This window comes from Carassius auratus, unplaced genomic scaffold, assembly GCF_003368295.1.
Source record: "Carassius auratus strain Wakin unplaced genomic scaffold, ASM336829v1 scaf_tig00216865, whole genome shotgun sequence".
In the NCBI taxonomy this organism is placed as follows: Eukaryota; Metazoa; Chordata; class Actinopteri; order Cypriniformes; family Cyprinidae; genus Carassius; species Carassius auratus.
Genome location: NW_020528776.1, coordinates 379,161 through 398,548, shown reverse-complemented (window position 1 = coordinate 398,548; position 19,388 = coordinate 379,161). Strand labels below are relative to the sequence as shown.

At 40.6% G+C, this 19,388-nt stretch overlaps 2 protein-coding genes across 3 annotated transcripts; one reads left to right on the top strand and one right to left on the bottom strand.

The window, feature by feature from the left end:
* Window positions 1-5,609: 5,609 nt before the first annotated feature.
* On the top strand, window positions 5,610-15,977 carry LOC113099137 (uncharacterized). Its single transcript, XM_026264227.1, has 4 exons — window positions 5,610-5,756; window positions 6,745-7,083; window positions 14,123-14,431; window positions 14,618-15,977. Exons 1-4 carry the CDS (start codon window positions 5,711-5,713, stop codon window positions 14,719-14,721), a joined length of 798 nt encoding a protein of 265 aa, XP_026120012.1. The 5' UTR covers window positions 5,610-5,710; the 3' UTR covers window positions 14,722-15,977.
* A 2,087-nt stretch (window positions 15,978-18,064) lies between these two features.
* On the bottom strand, window positions 18,065-19,066 carry LOC113099138 (CD48 antigen-like). Of its 2 annotated transcripts, XM_026264229.1 has the most exons (4): window positions 18,764-19,066; window positions 18,571-18,665; window positions 18,372-18,474; window positions 18,065-18,294 (listed from the first exon to the last, which is right to left on the bottom strand). In XM_026264229.1, exons 1-4 carry the CDS (start codon window positions 19,032-19,034, stop codon window positions 18,116-18,118), a joined length of 648 nt encoding a protein of 215 aa, XP_026120014.1. In that variant the 5' UTR covers window positions 19,035-19,066; the 3' UTR covers window positions 18,065-18,115. The 2 variants fall into 2 exon arrangements, with proteins under 2 accessions (XP_026120014.1, XP_026120013.1); XM_026264228.1 differs by having other exon boundaries at window positions 18,372-18,665.
* Window positions 19,067-19,388: the final 322 nt, after the last annotated feature.

Below are 19,388 nucleotides of genomic sequence, written 5' to 3'. Positions count from 1 at the left end.
GTTGGACCTTAATCCCTCCGGCACAAATAAGCGGTTCGGTGGGCACCCAGGCGGAGGCGTTACCCCTTCTAAGGCCGTTCTGACCTTCGATTCGATCTCCCATGTGAGAGTGGAGACCACTAATGTCTCAGGAAAAATACACTCGGGAGTGGACGGGCGTTCGGAATGGTCAAAAATACGAGACAAGGAATCGGGTTTGATATTTTTGGAACCCGGGCGGTACGAAATGGTAAAATCAAAACGTCCGAAAAAAAGTGCCCATCGAGCCTGCCTGGAGTTCAACCTTTTGGCGGTGCTAATGTACTCTAAGTTCTTGTGGTCAGTCCATACTATAAAAGGAACCCCCGATCCTTCTAACCAGTGTCGCCATTCCTCCAATGCCATCTTGACTGCCAACAATTCTCTGTTACCAATATCGTAATTACTCTCTGCAGGAGATAAACGATAAGAAAAATACGCGCAAGGGTGGACCTTGTCGTCTAAGGGAGAACGTTGGGATAACACCGCTCCTACCCCCACCTCTGACGCATCGACCTCCACCACGAACTGCCGTGTGGCGTCAGGGGTAATGAGAATTGGAGCTGAAATGAAACGGCTCTTCAGTTTCGCAAACGCAGCTTCTGCTGTGTTTGACCACCTGAAAGCAGTCCTGGCGGAGGTCAAGGCGGTCAGAGGCGCGGCTAGTTGGCTGAAATTGCGAATGAAACGCCGGTAGAAGTTAGCGAACCCCAGAAACCTCTGTAGGGCCTTACGGGAATCTGGACTTGGCCATTCTACCACAGCCCTAACCTTCTCGGGATCCATGCGTATTCCCTCAGTCGACACGATAAACCCCAAAAATGGAATAGACTGTGCATGAAACTCGCATTTCTCCGCCTTGACAAAAAGCCCATTCTCTAGCAACCTCTGAAGCACTCGTCGGACGTGCTGCACATGTTCCTGGAGAGAAGAAGAAAAAATCAATATGTCGTCCAGGTAGACATAAATGAACTGATCAATCATATCTCGCAGCACGTCGTTGACGAGTGCCTGGAAGACCCCTGGGGAGTTGGAGAGCCCGAAGGGCATGACCAAATATTCAAAGTGCCCTCTGGGGGTGTTAAACGCGGTCTTCCATTCATCCCCCTCCCTGATCCGAACCAAATGATACGCATTGTGTAAGTCCAGTTTTGTGAAAATAGACGCTCCCTGCAACCTCTCGAAGGCTGAAGACATCAACGGCAAAGGATAAGTATTCTTTACCGTGATGTTGTTCAGCTCTCGGTAATCAATACAAGGTCGCAGTGATCCGTCCTTCTTTCCCACAAAAAAGAACCCCGCCCCCGCAGGAGAAGAGGAAGGGCGGATGAATTTGGAAGCTAGAGAATCAGAAATATATTTCTCCATAGCCTCCCTCTCTGGCACAGAAAGTGAATAAAGTTTGCCTTTAGGCGGAGACTTACCTGACAATAACTCTATGGCACAGTCGTAAGGACGATGCGGAGGAAGAGAAGCAGCTTGAGACTTACTGAACACTTCCTTCAGGTGGAGGTACTCAGCGGGCACGTTAGATAAATCCACCGCCTCCTCCTGTAACACAGACACAGACGGACAAGCAGACACTAAACAAGACTCATGACACCTTCGAGACCAAGAAAAGATGGAATTAGAGGACCAGTCTACTTTGGGGTTATGGAGAAGGAGCCAAGGGTGCCCGAGGACAATGGGTGCCAGGGGAGAGTCAAGGATGTGAAATGAGATAGTTTCGGAGTGGTTGCCAGAGGTGATGAGTGTGATCTCCTCAGTGCTGTGAGAGATAGTGGGGAGTTGCTGTCCAGTGAGGGCATGGACCGTGATGTGGTGCGGCAGGGCTTTGAGGGGAATGTGGAGCTTGTGTGCAAGGTGACGATCCATAAAGTTACCTTCTGCCCCAGAGTCCAGCAGTGCCTGACAGTGGTGTGTCTGTGCTGACCACCGCAGTCTAACCGGAAGGAGCGTAGATGATGGTGGTGATGAGGTCTTCTCGGCAGAGATCCCACCCGATAGTAGCCTCATGCATACTACCGGGCTTGGCCTTTTACTGGACAGGTATGGGCTTGATGTCCGGCTCCCCCGCAGTACATGCAAAGGCCCAGGGATCTCCGCCTCTCCTTCTCCTCCCGGGAAAGCCGAGCTCACCCTACCTGCATGGGCTCGTGATCGTAGGTGGGGCTGACCACGTCTCCGCCGCTGAATCGCCCGTCTGCCGGGCCCCTGGATGGGGTGTTGAACAGCCCCCTCCTCTCCATCCGAGTGAGGCGGGCATCCACCCGTAACACTAGATCAATGAGTCCATTAAGAGAGGGGGGCAGATCCAGGGCGTAGATCTCCCTCTGGACGCGGTCAGCCAGCCCATGCAGGAACATGTCCCACTGCGCCTCCTCGTTCCAATGGCACTCCGCCGCCAGGGTTCTGAATTCGATGGAGAAGTCTGAGACGGACCTCTCCCTCTGGCGTAACTCCGCCAGCCTCCTGGCCGCCTCCCGTCCTGCGACGGCCCGATCGAAGACCAGCCTCATCTCTTCGGAGAGCGCCAGGAACGAGTCGCAGCATGGGTCCTGGTTCTCCCACACCGCCGTCCCCCATAGTGCCGCCCTCCCAGAGAGTAAGGTGAGCACAAACGCCACTTTCGCCCTCTCGTTGGCGAATGTCCTGGGTTGCAGGGCAAAATGCATATCACAGCGGGTTAGAAATGCTCTACAAAAGCTGGGCTCACCCGAGTATGCTTCCGGGATAGGAAGACGCGGTTCCGGCTGGGAGGTGGTCACTGGTGGTACCGGGAGAGCGGGCGGTGTGGGTGGCGCAGTGGGCGCTCGAAGAAGATGGAACTGCTGGGTGAGCTCGGACACCTGCGTCACCAAGGCTTGGACCGCGCGACCAGTGTCATTAAGAGTCCTCTCCTGGGAGTCCATCCTCCGAACACTGGCGCTGAGAAATTCCTCCAGAGATGAAGCTTGAGTACTCGCTGCCTCCATGATGGTCTGATCGTTCTGTAACGGCGCTAATGGAGGACAGGAGACAAATGCAAGTACGAGTAAGTTTATTAGAAGTATGATGATGATGAAAGGTCGGAGAGTAACGCAGGAACCACGGTGGCAGCACAGACTGGTGAGTTGAGACGTGGGGTGCGTTGAACGACGATGACAGCGGTGATAATCCAATAGAGGTGAGTGTATTCCAAGCGTGACAACAGGATCCGAACAGAACGGCGACAAGGCAAGGCAGGAACAACACGAACACGACATCAAACACCAGGATCTACAAACAACGATCAGACAAACAGGAAACGAAAGACAGGGTGTTAAATAGTCTGTGGGAACTAGCCGCACCTGCCGCTGATCAGTGATCAGCGACCACACCCACATGAAACAATCAACATGACGTAACATGACTACAGCTGGAGACGGTGCATTCACGAACCGTGACATTTTTGTTTAGTTTTTTTTGTTCCTTTATTTAGTTTTTAATTTCATTCACTTTGAATTGCAATGGTTAAATGTGGATCAAGTGTTTTAACATAAAGATTCTGTGCTCACTGGTTGCAAGTCATAAGGATAAAATCTTTGTTCTCAGTTCCTGTGGTTTATTTTCAACATCTTGTGTTCACTGGTTTTATAGGCCTGTCTGAACGGGATAAATGGAACCAATCCCTCATTTCCAAACTGACAAATGAAGCTAAATTAAGTACATTGAAAAACAGATTTAATACAAACAGTGGATCTTCAGTTTTATATACTGCACTGCATAAAATGAAATGTAAAAAAAGTTTTAATCTGTTCCCTAGCGTCAGAAATATCTGTGTCATCATCAGCAAATAGCACGTGTACATCTTGTATGTAATTGTTTATGCAGTGTGCAATGCTGGGTGTCAGTACAGAATTTAATAATGAAACTGTAAATTTCATTGTATAACTAGACCCATTGCACAAGTCATTGATAAATTCCTCTGATAATGATGTTGAAGTGATGGTTGAGCGTTAACTGAAAAATGTTGGATCTTATTAACCTCAGATTGCCAACAATAGACGAGAATCGTTATACAAGAAACTTCTCTCTCTGGTGAGTATCTTAGATTTGCTTCTAAACTATAATGTATAATGTACATTATATATTATGTGTCTTTGTGTGTGTGTGTGTGTGTGTGTGTATATATATATATATATATATATATATATATATATATATATATATATATATATATATATATATATATATATATATACATACATACATACATACATACATATACATACATACATACATACATACATACATACATACACAACACACTGTGCGTGAGAAGTCTGACTGGTTCACCAAAAAAAAAAAAAAAACTTTTCAGATTAAGTGACGTTGACGGCCGACAAAAGGGGGCGCATGCAAGCTATGTTTGTTTATAGGACACCAAAACTGCGAAGGAACTGTTGTGAAAGTGAAAGTGAAAGTCGTGACATTTCGTAACCCATACTCGGAATCGGTGCCCAGTTGTTGCCAAGTGAATTGGGATAGTTTAAAACTGTTGCCGTAATTAACAAACGTGATATTTAGCCCCTGGAATGCGAATTTACCATGTAAAAAATGCGAGTGGGCTAGTTTTGAGTAGCATTTTAGCGGGATTTTTTTATAAAAACCTGGCAACCCTCGCAAAGGCGAGTGTGGGCTCGTGATGGCAAGCAACGACGTAAAGATAAAGGCGGTTGGGAGAAAGCTAACAAGAAAAAAAAAAGGCTAACAGTTACATTTTATCTTTGGCCGCCACTCACTATACATATCATGTAGCCTATAGCACTATAGCTTGCAGGGTCTGACATGATTATTCCAATCATTCATAAAGAGACAGCAGCGGTTTTACAGTGGGTTACATTTGAGAGCTATTGAGTTAGAAAAAAAAAATGTAAATGAATTAGATATAAGGTGATTAGTATGATATGACACACAAAAACAGAGAGGGAAAGAGAGAGACAGACATGAATCCTCAAGTTAAAGAATTCTGTTGTTTCAGGTTTCTAGAATCTAGGTCTGTTTATACTTTTTGCATTCTGCTCTTTTTGTAGATTTCAAGTATTTTAGTTCATACAATAATTTCAATCCTGTTGAATTATTATTATTATTATTATTTTTGAAAAATCATATAATTTGTAATAGTTTTACTGGTTATAATAATTAAACTACAATGGCGCCTTTTGGTCTCTACTGTTAATAGTCACCTTCTGTTGGTGGCTTTTGTTAAAGCCACTAAATCCTTACGCCCCAAAACACACTACAGGAAACCATTATTTAATGGTTTTAATGGTTAAATCTTGATGGTTTGTGGTATTTGTAGTGGAAATCATTCACACTTATGTGAAGGTTTCTGTTATATATATATATATAGGCCTATACATAAACATAAACAATGTAGGCAAGACCAGCGGTAGGTGGGCTTTGAACTGATTTCTACATAAATAACTTAATATTTACATATAAACCGAAGGTTGCATGTGTTAATGCAAATGTCTACAGTCATTAGGCAGGTATACCTGTCTCCCTGAGTGAAGATGTTTGTTGTTTTGGTCTAGGTTGCCTTTGGGATGCGGACAGAGCACCTCCTCTTTCGAAGTGGTCACGTGATTGGTCAGCTTGACATGCCCATGATAACTGCGCTGAATCACTGCTTTAATTCGCGTTGGATGCGGCCAGACGTGACATCAATATGAGGAACAATCCCTTCCCTTTTGGGCTTTTGTTGTTCGCGTATGGTGGGTCAGATTTACTTCTTTAAATCTTTTATTAATACTTTCGGTTTCACTATAAAACGTGAACTGAAAATATCCATTTGCTGTTATTGTATTTACTTACATCCAGTGTTTCTTAACGTACAGACTTTTATTCTCTGTAAATAGATGATGTGATAAATCACATTATAAATAATGACTGGTGGGTATTTGGGGGCTAAGATGGTTGCACGTTTGTTTTTGTAGGAAACAATAGATGGCGTTGACGGCATGTATTAATATTCTGCGCATCTATATTTATCATGAACACTGACATCACAAAAAAAAAAAAAAAATCTTTGTTGCTATTGTTTTTTATTCAGGTGGAAACATAAAACACGTATTTGAAGTAAACCGCCATCAAACTCTTAATTATCGCTGTAGAGTAGAGCAGTTGTCACAGCCTGCTCTTTTGACAGTATGTGGGGTTGGTTTGAATTAATGTTAATACATTTTACTTCTTCAAAATAATTATGTCACCCACAACCCCCAGCCCTATTTAATTCGAGAGATTTTCATTCATTAAAGTAAACATTTTATCAAAACAGCAATATGAAAGCAATAAGACAAATACACAAGACTGCTGTGTTGGGTGTGGCCCATCGCCTATATGAGATCTTGGACTAATGCAAAAATAAAAAATCTTGAAGAAGAAGATACCTTTTCCTCAATGTTGGACTCCTGTTTTTCACATGACAGTTGACAGTGACAAACTACAAACTAGAATATTACAAGCTTGTTGAATTAAATCTAGGGTGTAGGTCTACTTATTGTTTTTCTCTATTAACAAAGTAGAGTTGTGTCAGCTTTTGATGAATTACAACAGTGATCTTTCAGAAAAGGAAAATATCTTTATGTTCAGAGGTGTACTCATTTATGTTTTATACTGTAAAATGAAATTATATATATGAAAATTACAGATTGCATTAATAGCATAATCTCTGTCTAGAAATGGTTTCTGTTTGCTGTCCAGGTGTGTTCGGTGCTGATGGAGTGAAGTCAGTGTCAGTGTCAGTGATGGTGGGAGATTCTGTCACTCTACACACTGGTGATACTAAAACACAGAGAGTTCTGGAACTGGTGTGGAAGATTCAAGGCGAAAATAAATTCATGGCAGAGATTGATAAAGAAATAAATAAACTATCAGTACCAGGGAATGAGGAGGAACCATTCAGAGGCAGACTGAAGCTGGACAATCTGACAGATTCTTTGACCATCACAAACCTCAAAACAGCAGACTCTAGAGTTTATGAACTACAGATCAAGACCACAAAAGAGACCAAATCCAAGATATTCAATGTTGATGTCAGTGGTGAGTAACTCAATGTGATTATTAACTATCTGTGAACAATATCCTTTGATATAATCACAAGAATCCTTTATGAATAAATTTCAGTATGCTAATAAACACTCAAGATGTTTAGAGCATTCGTAAAGGATGTAAATATTTTCAGAGGAACTGTAACAGTGACCCTTTAGTAGAGTTAACACAATTATTTTATTTTCCCCTAAAAATATTTTTAATTTAATGGATATAGAACATAGAATGATTAAATACAGAAAACTCCCCAAATGCATTTAATGAAAAAATATTTTGCCAGAATGCAATATCAAGGAAGAATGATCTTGCAGAATGGTGTAGTTACTGCATCTACCAGCAGGGTCTAACTGATCCATGCTGAAGAGCGAAACCGTGGTATTAACCTTTCATCATAATTTTGGTGTGCAGGATGAAGGAGTTGCTTTACTCTAGAGATGGCATATTCATTTTCAAATATAGTTAAAAAGATTTTACACAATATATGAAGAGAGATTATATCAAGCAAGCATCATCTTCATAAAAAAGATAAATAATAATAATAATAAAAAAGTAATACATAAAAACACAAACATATATGGAATATATATCCATTATTTGCCGCCCATTATATGTGCCCCGGGAGTTTTCATTGTTACTGCTGTTTACATCCCACCATAAACTGACACTGGCTTGGCTTTGTCTGAGCTTCACGATGCGCTCCCAGCAACAACATCAACAAACATCCTGACGCTGCTATTATCATCGCTGGGGACTTTAACAATGCAAACCTTAGGCAGGTCATTTCCAACTTATACCAAAATGTATCCTGTCCAGCCAGAGGACCGATATACACTGGATCATTGCTACTCTAAGTTAAAGAATGCCTACAAAGCTCGTTCACTACCAGCTTTCAGCAAATCGGACCATGCCGCCATTTTCCTCACACTGGAATATAAACAAAGGCTCGTTCAAGATCCCCCAGTGCAGAGGGTGGTGACACGATGGTCCACCCACTCTGAAGGCATGCTACAGGCGGCTCTGGATGACGTAGACTGGGACATGTTCCGAACGAGTTCCTCTGACTTCAGTGAGTTCACGGATGTAGCATTAAGCTTTGTAAACACACTAACCGCACAAGCTACGGATGCAATAATTATAAGGACATTCTCAAATCAGAAACCTTGGATGGACAGAACAATCCATGCAGCAATAAACAAACACACTGCTGTATACAACATCGGTCTCTTGTCGGGGAACATGAGTGAGTACAAAACATTGTGCTATGCTCTCCGAAGCGCAGTAAGAGAGGCCAAACACAGATACAGGGAACGCATAGTGTCACATTTCCAGCTCAATGACTCCCGATGCATGAGGCAAGGACTAAGAACCATCTTTGCCTTAGGAAACAAATCCTCTGCAGAGGTGAGAGCAGATCCATCACTGGCTAACGAGTTAAACCCTTTCTAAGGCCGCTTTGAATTCAACCGCGGCAACGCTAGTCTGCTGATCAGAACTTCAGGAAGCAGCCATCAGAGCAGCGATCATCATGTGATCACCGTGTCTGAGGACGAGGTTCAGATGGTTCCAAAGTGAGTGAAAGTCATGAAAGCAGCAGGTCCTGATAGGATTTCTGGCCGTGTTCTGAGGACCTGTGCTGATCAGCTCGCTGGTTTATTTACATCTATTTTTAATGAGTCCCTTGCTACCTCAGTGGTTCCCACCTCCTTCTAAAAATCAGTCATCATCCCTGTGCCTAAGAACAATAGCCCCTCTTGCCTGAATGACTATCCGGTTGCCCTCACGTCAACAGTCATGAAGGTCTTTGAGAAACTTACATAAAAACAACATCTGCTCCTCGATCCCTGATACTCTGGACCATCTTCAGTTTGCCTATTGCCCCAACAGATCCACTGATGATGCCATCTCTCACACCCTACATTCTTCCCTCAAGCACATTGACAGCAGCAATGGGAACTATGTAAGGCTGCTATTCATCGACTACAGCTCAGCTTTCAATACAGTAGTCCCCATCAAGCTGGCTTCTAAACTCATGGACCTCGGCCTGAATTCTTCACTCTGCGACTGGATTCTTGACTTCCTTACCGGCAGACCCTAGGTGGTGAAAGTAGGCCAGTACACCTCCAGCTCCATCACCTTGAACGTAGGAGCCCCACAGGGCTGTGTCCTGAGTCACCTGTGCTACTCTCTCTATACACATGACTGTGTGTGTTCCCACAGCTCCACATCTATAATCAAATTTGCTGATGATATTGTGGTCCTGGGCCTCATTTCCAACAACAGTGAAGCCACATACTTGGATGAGGTAGAGAAACTCACATCATGGTGCCAGGACAACTGTCTCTCTCTGAATGTGATCAAAACTAAAGAGCTGATTGTTGACTTCAGGAAGAGACAGCAGCAGCCCTATACTCCTCTTATGATCAGAGAGACCCCTGTGGAGAGGGTGAGGAGCTTCAAGTACCTTGGTTTAAACATCTCAGAGGACCTGGCTTGGACTACCCACATTCAAACTCAGGTTAAAAAAGCCAGGCAAAGACTGTACCATCTGCATCAGCTGAGAAAATTCAGGGTCTCACCAACAATCCTGAAAACGTTCTATTCAGGGGCCATAGAACATGTATTGAGTGTGTATCTTAGTGTGGTATGGGAACAGCTTCAGTTCAGACTGCAAAGCCCTGCAGATAGTTATGCGCTTAGCTGAGCGCATCTCCGGGTCTGCTTTCCCCTCTCTGCAGGACATCTACCTCAAATGCTGCAAAAGCAGAGCTGTAAAAATCATTAAGTACTCTAACCACCCTGGTAACTCTCTTTTCATTTTGCTGCCATCTGTTAAGAGCTTCCATAGCCTTATGGATAAAACTGAGAGACTTAGAAGGAGCTTCTTTCCCCTAGCCATCAGGCTTCTAAACTCAATGTGGAGTGATTTGGAAATGAGTGACACCAGCTCCATTCACTGGTCTCGAGTCCCACGAAGGAGATCAGAAGGATACAAAAGAGGAGTGACGACAGTGAAGAATGACAGAGGACCAGGCCTTGGCTTTTTTTTCTGTTTTGGCTTTGTTTGTGTGTGGCAGTCGTCCGTGAGGGGCTGTTGCGCTGTTTTGTGTTTATTTAATTATTAAAGTTTCATTTAAGTGTTCGCCGTTTCCGCCTCCTTCTTCCCATGATTGTGAAGTTTTTAAATTGTTACACTCAAACTCAGTCTCTTAACTTCTACATGACTTCACTTAATTATCAGTAAAATACTTACTTTTTACCTCTATTGCTGCTATTTAAATACACTGTACATTATCCTCTTGTACATTTTTGCTCATCTTATTTAATAATAATATTTATTAAGTCTACAGTATACAGGTGCTGGTCATATAATTAGAATATCATCAAAAAGTTAATTTATTTGAAACTTTTATATTATATTTATTAATTGCACACAGACTGATATATTTCTAAGAAAATTAGAATATTGTGAAAAGGTTCAATATTGAAGACACCCGGTGCCACACTCTAATCAGTTAATTAACTGAAAACACCTGCAAAGGCCTATTAATGGTCTCTCAGTCCACAATCATAGGAAAGACTGCTGACTTGACAGTTGTCCAAAAGACGACTATTGACACCTTGCACAAAGAGGGCAAGACACAAAAGGTCACTGCAAAAGAGGCTGGCTGTTCACAGAGCTCTGTGTCCAAGCACATTAATAGACAGGCGAAGGGAAGGAAAAGATGTGGTAGAAAAAAGTGTAAAAGCAATAGGGATAACCGCATCCTGGAGTGGATTGTGAAACAAAACCCATTCAAAAATGTGGGGGAGATTCACAAAGAGTGGACTGCAGCTGGAGTCAGTGCTTCAAGAAACACTGCGCACAGACATATGCAAGACATGGGTTTCAGCTGTTGCATTCCTTGTGTCAAGCCACTCTTGAACAACAGACAGCATCAGAAGCATCTCGCTTCAAAAAGGACTGGACTGCTGCTGGGTGGTCCAAAGTTATGTTCTCTGATGAAAGTACATTTTCCATTTCCTTTTGATATAAGGGTCCCAGAGTCTGGAGGAAGACAGGAGAGGCACACAATCCACGTTGATTGAGGTCCAGTGTAAAGTTCCACAGTCAGTGATGGTTTGGGGTGCCATGTCATCTGCTGGTGTTGGTCCACTGTGTTTTCTGAGGTCCAAGGTCAACACAGCCGTATACCAGGAAGTTTTAGAGCACTTCATGCATCCTGCTGCTAACCAACTTTATGAAGATGCCGATCTCATTTTCCAACAGGACTTGGCACAGTGCCAAAGCTACCAGTACCTGGTTTAAGGACCATGGTATCCCTGTTCTTAATTGGCCAGCAAACTCGCCTGACCTTAACCTCATAGAAAATCTATGGGGTATTGTAAAGAGGAAGATGCGATATGCCAGACCCAACAATGAAGAAGAGCTGAAGGCCACTATCAGAGCAACCTGGGCTCTCATAACACCTGAGCAGTGCCACAGACTGATCGACTAAATACCAAGCCACATTGCTGCATTAATTCAGGCAAAAGGAGCCCCAACTAAGTATTGAGTGCTGTACATGCTCATACTTGTCATGTTCATACTTTTCAGTTGGCCAAGATTTCTAAAAATCCTTTCTGTGTATTGGTCTTAAGTTATATTCTAATTTTCTGAGATACGGAATTTGGGATTTTCCTTATTTATTTTATAAGTTGTCAGTTATAATCATCAAAATTAAAAGAAATAAACATTTGAAATATGTCAGTCTGTGTGAAATGAATGAATATAATATACAAGTTTCGCTTTTTGAATGAAATTAGAAAAATAAATCAACTATATGATGATATTCTAATTATATGACCAGCACCATTACTGTCCTGCACATTTTATTTTATAAGCCATCCATCCATCATCTTCCACTTATCTGGGGCTGGGTCGCGGGGGCAACAGTCTAAGCAGAGACGCCCAGACTTCCCTCTCCCTAGCCACTTCCTCCAGCTCTTCCGGGGGAACCCAGAGTTATTTTATAAGCTTTTTATTTTATTATTTTATATATATATATATATATATATATATATATATATTGTATAATTTGCTTTTGTTTGTATTCTTTTATAAGTGCACTGTCCATGGAGCGGACCTGACTTACATTTCACTGCTGGTCATATGCTCTCCATATAACCATGTATGTGAAAAATAGGGAGGGAGAGGGAGATTCTGTCACTATACTACGGTGGTCAAGAGAGATTAACGAGCTGCAATTTAAGAAAACACATGCAAATTGAAAAAACACCAGCAAATGAAGAAAATATTCATCAGTTTGACAACACAAGTGTTGCAAATTCTCACAACACATGCAAATTAAGAAATGCGCTGCAAATCCTCAGAACACATGCAGATTAAGAAATTCGCTGCAAATCCTCACAACACATGCAGATTAAGAAATGTGCTGCAAATCCTCACAACACATGCAGATTAATAAACATGCTGCAAATAGCATTGACCACAATGGAAATGTGTCAAGGGGACTTAAGGGGTCAGTGGAGATGTTGGTTAACTGAAAGGTGTGGTGTGTTTTTGTTAAACACCCTGATTGCATGATTCCTTTATCTTTTGGATATTATTAGCCTAAGTAAGCTGAAGAATTACATGATTAACTGTAAAACGTTACTATATAAGATGGCTTTAATATCCTCAACAAAATATAATTTTAAAGTTAATGAAAATAAATTTGCAATGCTTCATTAATCGTTTCTTAATGTGTATGTGAGGAGAGGATTTGCAGTGGGTTTCTTATTTTGCATGTGTTGTGAGGATTTGCAACTTGTGTTGTCAAACTGATAAATATGTTTTTTCAATTGCTGGTGTTTTTTCAATTTGAATGTTTTCCCTTAAGTTGCAGCACGTTGAGCTCTCTCGGCCACCGTACTATACGCAACGCTGTTTGGTAATATACGAAGAGATGATCAGAGTGTGTGGAAGTTCGGAAATCAAGGCACCATCATTGCTGACTTAACCTTTTAACAGTCGCCCTTACTGTCATGTCCGCTGTCTGATCACCCCGTTCTTCGGTGTGTGTGGGTGTTTTTGTTTATGTCTGCATTTCGTGTGCACATGGTGTTTTGTTTTGGTTTTGATCGTTCGTCTTGCACCTATCTGTGGCGCTCCTCCCTCCCCCTCGTTACTACATTTTCCGCTTATAATTGTCTGACTCCGCTCACCTGAATTCAATGTCTGTTCATCTCTTGCTCTATTTATTCCCGTCTGTTGCACCAATCGGTGCCAGATCGTTGTTCGACTATAGTCCATGTGTAGCCTTTCTGTCTGATCCAGTCAAGTCTTGTTCTGTCGTGCCATTGTTTGCTGCTACTGGTTTTGTTTTGTTTTCTATTTTTTCCCTCCCTCATTTTCTAGACCAGGCACCAGCATTCCTCAGAAGTGTTCCGGATCCATTATTGATGATAAGTTGTGCTTTGACCCAAATACCAGTTTGCTTTGCAAGAAAGGCCAGCAGCACCTGTATTGCTTGAGGAAGCTGGCAAAGGTTAATTTGGATAAGACGACCCTGTTGACCCTTTTTTATAGGTCTTTTGTTGAGTCATGTTGGGTCCATTACTGTAAAATAAAAAAAATAAATAAAAAAACTCCCTTTCCAGGTTGATTAAGGTGAGCAGCAGTATCACAGGTTCTACGCAGAAAGGTCTGGAGGAACTTTATCATAAGCAGATGTTAAGAAGGGTTGAATCTATCCTGCTAGATAATTATCCCTTACAGGCTGAATTTCAGATGTTGCCATCGGGATTACGCTTTAAACTCCCAAAATTCAGAACCAACAGACACTATATATTTATATATTACATTTATATTTTGGTTACAACAGAAACAAAACTTAGAATCTGAGTGTCACTAAAAGCAAGACCAAAGTGACCGGATCTTGACACATATTCTTTGAACTTAACACTTGTGTGATTAAAAAGTAATTATTCTTTGACAAACTTAATCTCTGGTAACTGGCTTGTTCTTTCTATGTGTTTGTTGCTGTGACAGATGAAATGAAGACAGTGTCCGTGAAGGAGGGAGAACCCGTCTCTCTTCACACTGGTCTAATTGAAATAAAGGATTATGATCTGATATTGTGGACATTTGAAAACCATCTCATAGCTAAAATAAACAGAGCTACCAATCAGTTTTCATTATTCAGTGTTGAAGGGAAATTTGAAGGCAGACTACAGCGAGTGGATCGAAGTGGATCTCTCATCATCAGTGACTCCAGAATCACAGACACTGGAGATTATCATCTACACATGAGCTGCAGCACATTCACCTTACAGAGGACCATCAGAGTTACTGTCACTGGTGAGTAGATTAAGTATATTGTATTTACATATGTGAGCATTTAATCGAAGAAGCAAGATCTGACATAACTGAAACAATGATTATTTTGATAATGTTATTTGTCAAAACCCTTCTTTTTACATAGATTTGTGAGTTACGATCAGAAAGATCATACACACTAATGATTGCCTTTAATTGTTGTTACAGATTCAGGACTGTCTCCGGGTGTTATAGCAGGAATATGTGCTGCTGTTGTTGTTGGGCTGGTGATTCTGATTGGTTGCTACTGCTGCTGTAAAAGCAAGAAATAAACACTGTAAGAAAAAAGTCAGAAACTCTGCTAAACCACAAAAAAGTATAGTATAGTACAGAAGACTACAAAGCTGCAATATCAATCCTTCAAGCTAAACATTTTGCTTTTGTGATGTTTTCTGTAATATCTGATCACAAGTGAAAAGTTCAGTTCTGTTTTCCCATTTAACTTAATTTTCTCAAGTTTTGGAAAGTTATGACTTTGTTTTTGTGTAGCTCTAGATAATGTGATTCTTTCTGTTGTCTTACAGTTGACCGGAATGGTCAACGGAATGGAACACAAACATATGGAGAAGCCTGTCTTTGCAAGTAAATAACCACTTTATCAACTGTTTAGAATAAGATCTGTGCAGCGGATGAGCTGTGTAATTGTAAAAAAAAAAAAAAAAATAATAATAATACGGTGCATTGTTTAGTTTAATTTACAGCTGATGGAACAGTTTGCATTGCACGTGATCATGGTATAGCCTACTTAATCTGAATTTAAATATTACAGTTCTTAAACGTAGTATTTGTCTGGTCCAGTGTAATTTGATATTCTACATATCGTGTAAGATGTATTTTCAGGGTGTCGGCATGGTCTTAAAAAGTATTAAAAGTTGATAAATCAATTTAGAGAAAATGTACTTAAAGTATTTAAAACATATTACATAATACATAAAGTATTTAAAAAGTATTTTATCCAAAGCGCATAGTGGGGTTCTGTGTAGTTTATTTGTGGAATCCCGCAATATTTGATGTATTCTGATCTGTTACAGCCCACTGACTGAATGCGCTGCTGCGTGATAGCGCGGGGTTGATCCCGCTCTCGCTGAATGTGTGATTATTACCACATGCTCGCATCCGTTCCTGCGATTTAGATTTTTCAGTCCGCTCTCGCAAACATTCTAATATTGTATTTAATTTTCACGCATCAGGGCGCCCTTATCAATATGAGGGGTATTTAAATCCCTTTGAAATAAGCGCAGTAAGTTCACTTTCAATTTCGCGAGCGTGAGCGTACTGTGTAAAGCAGGGGTCAGCAAAGGCACGAGTGCCAACAGTGGCACGCAGATTGTTGGGAAAGTTGGGAAAACTGATGTACATTTTGAGGTAATCGCTTCTCTTAGTCACACAGCAGCTATAAATATTATTAAAGTGTGAGAATTAAGTCAAAATGACTGAGATGGCCCATAAAATCAAAGTAGGCGGGGTTTACCGTTCACAGAAGCAGTGCGCGAAGCGTACAGTTTAATATTAAAGAGAACGAGGTAAGATGAAGATTAGTCAGCTTTTAACAATACGTTTTACGATAGAAACGTTAAATAAGACAAGAAGTTTATAAGCTTCTGAATGTAACTTTTTGCACGCGCACACATCAATTAAAGCAGTGCATTAATATAGAATGGTGATTATGGTTACAGTGGTGTTCAGTACGGTAACACTGTATATCTGTATTGTTCAAGAAACTTTTGAAAAGTTTAAAAAAGAATTTGTGGAAAAATCCTCAGAAACTATTTGCATGAAAATCAATTAGGCCTTCTTTTATCATATCAATGTGTGTAATGTATACAACAGGGGGTTGGCACAGTGGTTAACCAGAAAAATTCAAAATGGCATGTCATGCTGAAACGGTTGCCGACCCCTGATGTAAAGGTAGCACATCTATATTTGTCAATGAGCTCGCTTATCTGTTGAGGAGTACATCCTCCAGCATCTTGTAAGTCATCTACTGTATGCTTACTTTTGACCCGTGATCAGTCAATCTGACTTCTGCAGCCTGTGTTGGATGCAGGGTTGTTGTTGTTGTTGTTTTTTCCACGCAATTTGGCTGCTTTTATCACAAACTAAGTCTGTTTAGTTGTGGTATCTTACAATTAATATAGAGTAAATGTATAGTGTCGCTTGTGTAACCGGTTAAAACGAGTGGCAATGTGGTCTTAAAATGTATGGAAAGAGTCTTAAAAAGGGTCTTAAAAGGCATTTAATTTAACTTTTAATTTTTTACTTTAATTGTGTTTGTTTGCCTTCATTGTTATTTTGTATATTGCTACTAAATTTTGTACCATATTAAACCAAAGAGTATATGCATTTATACTATATATTTTACTGTCTACTATTAAAATTATTTTGATTAGAAATTTTTAATAGATTTTTTTTCATTGCAAATTGTGTTATCAGGTGAAATATTAACATGAATTTGAGAATATTGAAACTGAATGTAAATTTTGCATGTGTGCTTAAGTAAACCAGGTGAAAAAGGATCTTTGATGTTTACAGTAGATTTTAATTATACCTTCATTCTGTAATCTCCAACAGAAAAAAGTGACTTGTCTAATCCGCTCATCCTTACCTTTATACATTACCCTGTAAAGGCCAAAAATAAGTGCCATTTCCAAAAGTGAAATTTTAGTGAATCATTCAGTCATGCATGTTATAAATGAAATGCAAGTGAAAGCCCATTGAGGCTACCTGTCAACATTTTCTGAGTTTCTTTGCAAGTAGAGTGGATCTGATTGTTTAAAAGTTTTGTTTGGAGCTTGATGTCTGCCCCATAGTGGACTAATGTGGACTAGGATTCTTTGTTCAGTTAGGAAAATGTAATAATTGTTGCAGCCAGTTCATATGAATAAGCATGTTCTTGAATGCATGTAATAATAAAAAAAAGGACAATAAAATTGCTTTAATATTCTAATTGACTTTTGGATATTTTGCATATTTTATTTTGAACAAAGAATCCATCTTTTTTTCAACAGAACACGAACAAGTCAGGAAATGTTCTATCATCATTTATAAAGTTGCTATTTCTAATGTGAACATGTCTATTTTATACAGTTATCTAAAGTAAATACCCAAATGCTATAAGTCTTGACACTAGTAAACCAGGAGGGCCTTATAGCCTAAATCTTCTGACAATGAACCTTCAAATGACCTTCTGACTGCCTGAAGGTTTTTCTGTATATTTGAGCTAACAATTTATATTAATTGTTATTTTCACCAGCCAACCTGATTTATTATCAGCTATCAGAGCTACATTTAAACACAAAGTGTTTACACAATTTTACACTGTTTACAGTTCTGAATGGGAGTCATTGAATTTATGAACACATGGAGAAAATATGTTGGCTTATTATTAGTAGTGGCTGATTACATTTACCTACTTTTCCTATCTGCAAGCTAAATGCAGGTCTATCAATGTAACCTTATAACTCATTCTAATGTTGGCAAAAAAAAAAAAAAAATAATAATAATAGAAATTTGAGCATAGACAGCAAGTAGACTGTTCATGTTCTTAGCTTTCTGGATGTCATATTACATGCATCATGATCATTAGGAATACAGATGAAGAATTATGTCACAACACAATTTAATCTAAACATAAAAGTACTCAGAAGTAAAAAACAAAAAGACAGTTTAACATTTTTTATATCTGATTGATCGTTGTCTTAATTTGATGCTTGTTCTCTTCTCTTCTGTTCTGGATTTGATGTCATAAACCAGAACAACAATGGCAGCCATGGAAGCCACGCCCATCAGAGCAGAGATAACCAATCGGATCACAGCTTCAGCGGTGCCACAACAGTGGACAGAGTCTGACGAAAGAAAAGAAATCCAGATCAGATCATGTCAGTAAAAACCGCTATGATGAAAAAACTTTAAAATCACATACCTGAACCTAACCAGTAGAGTTCAGTGTTGTTGAGATGTCTGGTCTGGGTGCTGACAGGATTGTTCACTACACAACTGTAGATGTTTTTATCTTGATATTCCACCTCCAGAGGTAGAGAGAGACTGATATTGCGATCAGACTCACTGATGCTGGACAATAAACTGTTTCCTTTGTACCAGGAAAGAGTCACATTACTCACATTCACCACTGAACACAGGAAGATCCTCGATGATCTTTCAGATGATAAAGAAGATTGTAAAGTGTAAATGAAGATTACTGGAATGGGCAGAGGAGCTGGAAAACACAACATGCTTTAAAAATGTGCATCCGGAATCATCATTTTGATAATGATGTAGCCTGTTCTGTAATAGGTTACGTAATAATGTACTCACCATACACAGTAACTCTGTAATTCTTGGGTATCTCTGCATTTTCAATTTTCATATTCAGACGATAAACTCCAGTGTGTTCAGTTGTGGTGTTTCTAATGGTAAGAGAGCCGGTGTGATCCAGCTGCAGTCGGCCTCTGAATCTCCAAACCTCATCATAATATGTACCATTCACTCCCTTGATTCCGGCGATTCGCTCCTCTCCAAACCTCCACTCTATCTTGTCATATCTCTGTTTATCATCAGTCTTTAGAGTGACAGAATCTCCCTCCATCACTGATACATTTGTCTCCGCAATAAACACACCTGGAGAACATTGAAAAGTTTTATAACACTTCACAATAACGTTCATTTTGTCGCCATGTCATGAACCACTGAACAGCAGTTTACATCTAGGGTGAAAGTGAACGTCCACTCTTTTGAAGTGTGCGTCAGCCCAGCCGAAAATGGGAAACCCAACTATACCATATAAACTTGTTAAAAAAGTGGATTGGGTCCAGGACCCAACTCTCCGTCCTCACTGCCTCCTCTCCCGTGGTTGTTGACATGGAACCCTAACTGTCGGCCGCCCAGAAGAGGGAGCTGCAGCACCTGGTCAGTCAGTTCTCTGATATGTTCTCCCCCTGCC

Excerpts from the sequence above, each read along its gene's own strand:
- LOC113099137 (XM_026264227.1), top strand. The coding sequence starts at position 5,711 with ATGAGGAACAATCCCTTCCCTTTTGGGCTTTTGTTGTTCGCGTATG. Across the intron at positions 5,757-6,744 it reads GCTTTTGTTGTTCGCGTATG|GTGTGTTCGGTGCTGATGGA; the intron begins GTGGGTCAGATT and ends TTTGCTGTCCAG. Across the intron at positions 14,432-14,617 it reads CATCAGAGTTACTGTCACTG|ATTCAGGACTGTCTCCGGGT; the intron begins GTGAGTAGATTA and ends TTGTTGTTACAG.
- LOC113099138 (XM_026264228.1), bottom strand. The coding sequence starts at position 19,034 with ATGGAGGGAGATTCTGTCACTCTAAAGACTGATGATAAACAGAGATAT. Across the intron at positions 18,666-18,763 it reads TTACAGAGTTACTGTGTATG|CTCCTCTGCCCATTCCAGTA; the intron begins GTGAGTACATTA and ends TGTGTTTTCCAG. Across the intron at positions 18,295-18,371 it reads ACTCTACTGGTTAGGTTCAG|ACTCTGTCCACTGTTGTGGC; the intron begins GTATGTGATTTT and ends TTCTTTCGTCAG.